General features: G+C 39.8%; 1 protein-coding gene across 1 annotated transcript; it reads left to right on the forward strand.

Annotated features, from left to right (window-relative positions):
- The first annotated feature begins 3,236 nt into the window (after positions 1-3,236).
- LOC145483962 (uncharacterized) lies at positions 3,237-5,666 on the forward strand. Its single transcript, XM_081462546.1, has one exon. The coding sequence runs from the start codon at positions 3,379-3,381 to the stop codon at positions 4,543-4,545; it is 1,167 nt and encodes a 388-aa protein (XP_081318672.1). The 5' UTR covers positions 3,237-3,378; the 3' UTR covers positions 4,546-5,666.

The raw sequence follows: 5,666 nt of genomic DNA on the forward strand, positions 1-5,666 counted from the left end.
AGTGTGGGCGGGGCGTTAGTCTGAGTTTTAACTACCTTCTTAAACATCTAGTGTAGTGTTAGAAGGCCTAGAGGAGTGAAATTGAAAATATTGTAATGCAAACTACCTGAAGTAATTAGTATCGGATTGTGAAAAAAAATTGTATGATGAATTAAAAATTGAAAAACCCTTCTTTCGAAAAATCGGTGAATCAATCAATACCAGACTGAAATACCTGTTACGTTCTGTGCAATGAATCAATGCCAGAAAAATACCTGTTTTGTTTTCCTAAGTTACTCAGGCCATTTTCAATCGCATTAGCAATTATGACCAGTTTTTAACTGACTTTCTAAAATTAGTCATTGAATCAATACCCAAAGATACTCTTGCTTCTTGTAGAGGTTGCTCCTAAAATCGAGCTTTATGGATTTGCCCTTCACCCTAAAAAGGACGTCTCTGACTATGCTTCTCATTATGGTCACGATTATGCTCATTGTTATGCTGAAAAAATTCTCCCACCTCCCCCCCCCCCCCCCTCCTGCAAAAAAGCGTAATTTTCATAATAGATTAGTAACACAAAAGTACAAGAAAATAATAAAGTAATCAATTACATTGAGACAAACACTCTCAAAAATAAATCAGTGATACTCTGTAATTAGCTACTTTAATCCAAAATTAAAGATAAAAAGCAATTCAAGTAAAGTTGGGTCTTTTATACTTGTAACAAGTCAAAGGTGCTCAGTAACGAAAACTGCCTAGAATTTGAAAATGCCTTGCAATTGAATCATGTTTACCAAATAAATATACGCTAGTGGCTAAAATAGCTATTAAAAACGTTTTCACAAAATGGCACTATGTTCTGGCAAAATGGTGCTATTATGTCGGCATTATGCTCGACCCACTTACTATTACGCTCGACATTAAGCATATGTCAGCCCTTAGCTCTGCGTACCTGAGAAGTTAAGTTCAATTGATCAACTTTTAACTTCGTTGCAGCAAAGTGAAAATTCTGGAGTTTTTTGGGCAGTTGAGAACCGTTCACCCGTCATATTTTACCTGTTTATTCCAGTTTGCAAGAGACTCATGCTCTGTGCACCTACAGTAAGTTGGCGAATGTCAGTTGTTGAACGAAAAGACAAAATTTCGACCGCAGACATCGAAGGTCTAAAATAAGGATTGCAAATCCCTCTTTTAATTCCCGCCACTAATATTTCCTCCATCTCGCCATCCCGCTTAAGCTTACTTCGGACGCGTCACCCCGATCCCGCAGCGTTCCAAAGTATTTTAACCGTGACAAGACGATGTTTTTACCTGATTAGACACCGAACCTTCCCAAGCTAACGTGTTATTAACTAGTAAAATTAATTTCTACACGATAAAAGAATGTGTTAACGGGCTTGCAAGACTCCTCCAGTCCGCAGATGCATTGGTTCTAAAGCCTTCACGTCTTAGCTTTTTCTAGGACGTCTATAGGGAGGTGTTTCTCTACAATTCTGTGGCTGGGTTATCTCTATTCTGAAGGTGTGATCTGAAACCTCTCATGTTTTTCTCAAAAATAAATTGAGAGGAATTTGTTCTTGGAAGCCTTGACACTTTTCGTTTGATAAAGCCTTTCATGAAGCCTGGTGGGTGGCACGAATAGGAACTCGTGTACTGGAAGGTCTCTGTTGATTTGTAATACGTTCCAACATCAAGAATAGACCCCATGTGGAACAATCTGTCACCCTTGTACACTTTCGTGTCCAAAATTGTAGTTTGTGTTACTGAGATTTCAGTCGTGAATTTGAATTCTGATTTCGACCGTCTTAAGTTACAATCGCCCGTTTTTTTTGTTTTTTTTTTCGGCCTGAAAATATCCAGCTTCCCGCCTCCCGCTGACCCCTTGCAATTCTGCATCCCTCCTTCGAATGTCCTTTATCCCGCATCCCGGCAGCGAAAAAAGGCTCATCCCGCATCCCGCGAACCCATTGTTAGACCCTCGACATCCGGGCTACTACAGTTCAACCCTCATTAAACGGCCACCTTCGGAGAAATGGATAGTGGCTGCTTAACTTAGGCTGGCGGCTTAATAGAGGTAAAAACAACAGTTAGACAACCACTGGGACTTTGATTACTGGCCGTCTAATTAGCTAATAGGGGTGGCCGTTTAATAGGGGTTCGACTGTACTCCAAAACTGAGACACAACCAGCTTTACAATTCATACAGAGACAACCGTCACCTCCCCTAACGGGACCTTCGGGCATTCTACTTAAAAGAAAAGTATAAAGAAAACAATCTACGAATAATAGTAATAATAACAACAACAACAACAACGATAATAATAATAATAATAATAATAATAAATTTAACGACTTAAAAGACAAATACAATATGCGAACACACACACACAACATAGAAACATTTAAATATCCGTTTTAGCCAACATTTCGATTCTTTGAGAACTTTTTCATAGGCCGACGTCACAGCGCCCATACACTCTCTATAAGAGTAACAATATTATTTTATAAGAATATTGTTTTTCCGGGCGAGGCTGAATATATTCTTGTGAATATTCTTAGAATATAGCGTGTGACACTTCTGTTTTCGAAGATAATTTTAAAGCCAGCCTGCAGGCGTGAAAGCCTGATGACGCACATAACGTCTCAGTTGCAGAAATGTTATGAGCATTGAACATTACAGCTTGTACTGTTTTTGTTGTTTTTTGGCAGGTTTTGTGCGTTAAGAGAAAGGAAGAATTTTATACGGTTTAGTTAAAAGCATATAATCGTATTGCATTTACATATGTTCTACGCACAAAATTATATTCTTTTCAAAATCTTAGCCCAGGGTTTATTCTTAAAATATTCAAATTCCTCGATGTTCTTATAAACAAGAGAGAGTGTATTGTCCTTGTTCTTCGCCTGGCGAAATTTCACTTCTCAAAGAAGTGATTCTAAATTCATGCAGTCACTATGTAATTTGTACCATCAACTGATTTATGTTTTGCACCATCTTTGAGCGACTGAAACAAACTTATATTCGATCTCTTACTGAGCGAAACTTTACCAAAAGTTACATTCTATTTCAGCTTCGAAATCATCCAGTTATTGACGTGACTAACTTACACACAGACGAAGATGTCCATCTTAATGATGTATTTCAATACACGTACAGTATCTTCCAATTAATTATGCATACAATTTCTTTACTACGATTTTTCATACCCAAAAGGCAATCATGAATAGAAAAAGACTTGGAAAATTGTAATTATCGTGCTTATAATTAAGTATGGAATTACACGTCATTTGGCGAGCAATATACTCTCGCTCTCTACATGCTTTCATTTCTGTATTGCTTGAAGACATCAGGCGTGAGTTGCTTTTATTCATTCTACGTTGAACATCAGCCGAGTATCGTTCATGATGGCTTCTTCGATCAACGCTATCACCATTGGAAGTCTGATCCAAAAAGACCTGAAGGAGGCGTATTTTCTTCCACAGAAACCTTCCTCGTGTTTAAAAGGATACAGATTCTTCAACGATAAGAAGTACCGAATATATGACTACCCGGCGACCCCGTCATCTTTCCGAAGGCTCATGTCGCCATTTTATCATTTGCCCGCAGCTGGCGATGAAATCCCCGTTCTAATGGAGCGTAAACCAGAATCGTTCCTGAAGCAGCATTGGAAACAGTGGCTTCCGGCTTTCCCTTCCGCTGAGGTCAAGTCGCCAGACGAGGGCCTACAAGACGATCTTCCGATCGTGACCAGAGCAGCGCTTCAAAGCATTCCCGAGGACAAGCACTTCGTCCACCCAGACATCTTGTACGAGCTGCATCTCAAGAGCTCCATACTCGACATCAAGGCACCTTCTCCAAGACATATGCAGGAGAGTGATATTTCCTACCCATGTATGGTGAAAATTGACATGAGCAGTGGAGGCCGGGGAAACAGACTAGTAAAGAACGAAATCGAGCTGTCCGCCACACTGAGACACATTAGAGAAGTGTGCGGCTGGACTGGGAAAATTGTGTTCCAAGAATTTTTCCCTCAGGTCAAAGAAGTGCCCAGCTTTCAGTTCTACCTGCACAAATCAGGCGAATTGTTCTGGGTGGGAACGACATCTGGGGGATTCAGTGGATTTAAATGGACCGATGGATTAGTGGATTGGGACAAGCAAGACTACTACGAGAAGCTCGTGCTAGAAGATTTCACTAAACCGATTAAAAACTACCTCCAAAAGCGCGGTTACTTTGGCCTGGTTACGTTCGAGGTTGTAATCACAGACCATGCAAAGTACCTAGTGGACATGAACCCGCGAATTGGTGACGACACGACTCATCTACTTCTCGCTCGTTATATGGCTTTAGATTTCGGCTTGAAGCATTCAGCGATTTTTTGCTACAACAAGCACAACATTTCAGCTAGAAGGCTAGTTGCGAAGGCAAATGCCATCAACAAGAAAAGCGAGGGCATCATAATTGTTCTTTCTGTTGCCGATGCCGACAAAGGTTGTGAGTCCGACTTGTCAATTTTTGCCAAAACACCAGAAGAAGTGCAAACTCTTTTTCACAATCTTAGCAACTAATTGAATTAGTAAAGAAGCTTGTATTAATAATGCTTTGTTATATTTCCCCATTCCCCGCCGTCTCACTTTACTTGAAGAAAATGTTCGTCATGTTAGTCTCAAGGGGCAAGGATACAATTGATGTAATAATCTTTTATTCGAAATTGTCGCTTTTATCTCCATACCTAAACAGCGAAGTTAAATAAGTTTGCATTGTATTCTTGTATTGTTTGTGAACGCTGATAACAAAGTGTTCGGCTATGTAGTGAACGCTGATATTGAACATTGAACTACTAGCTTTAAATAGGATAGGTATGCTGGAATGTAAGTCAGTGAATCTGTAAGATATCGAATCATTTATGTAAAATTTTGGATAGGTAGTTGTTATAATAAGAAAATAAAAAACGATGAAAAGAAAGGCGCTGTCTTTCTTACAAATTCGTCTTATTCTTCTCATGTCCCCTTCACAATGCTCGAGGTAAGAAGAAGGTCGGCGAAAAAAAGAGTTATGGAACCGGTGGTACTGCCGGGCGTTCTTGCGCGTATGCTATACATCTGTTTAGCCGTCGTCTTCAGCTAGGAACTGAGTGAAATAGCTCTACACTGAAAGATCACCACGGTGGTTGAAAATCATTTTCTGACCCACATAGTTGTCGACACCGCGAATCAAAGTTGATAACGATAGCAAGGTAGAAAAGATAACCCTTTTGAGGGGGCGGAGGGGGGAAGGGGGAGATATGGTTATTCAGCCGAAGTAGCCGTGGTGGCATCAAGTCAAGAATCCTCTCCAATAGTGCTCTGCAAACCACTTTTTTTTTTTTTGGCATCAATTGTAAAGCTAGTTGATGAGGTCGAAGGGCTTCTAGAGTTGGCAAAACGTAGTCGTGAACACTGGACCTTGACCCAAACTTCAACTACATTTTAATATCTCTAGGACCCCTTTTAGTTGAACAATTTTAAATAATATTCTCAATCTTTCACTGGGCGCCCTCAATGACCTGTTCACGCGAGAGATTGCCTACGTTTTTATTGTATTCAGTTCTCCTTTCTACACACTATTCCTTTCATTAGCACTCAATTTCACGCAGACGTTATCTAGTTTTAGTAAATATAGTTACCTAGTTAATATCAGTATTAATAGT

The sequence above is a fragment of the Orbicella franksi genome, chromosome 1 (assembly GCF_964199315.1).
Source record: "Orbicella franksi chromosome 1, jaOrbFran1.1, whole genome shotgun sequence".
Taxonomy (NCBI): Eukaryota; Metazoa; Cnidaria; class Anthozoa; order Scleractinia; family Merulinidae; genus Orbicella; species Orbicella franksi.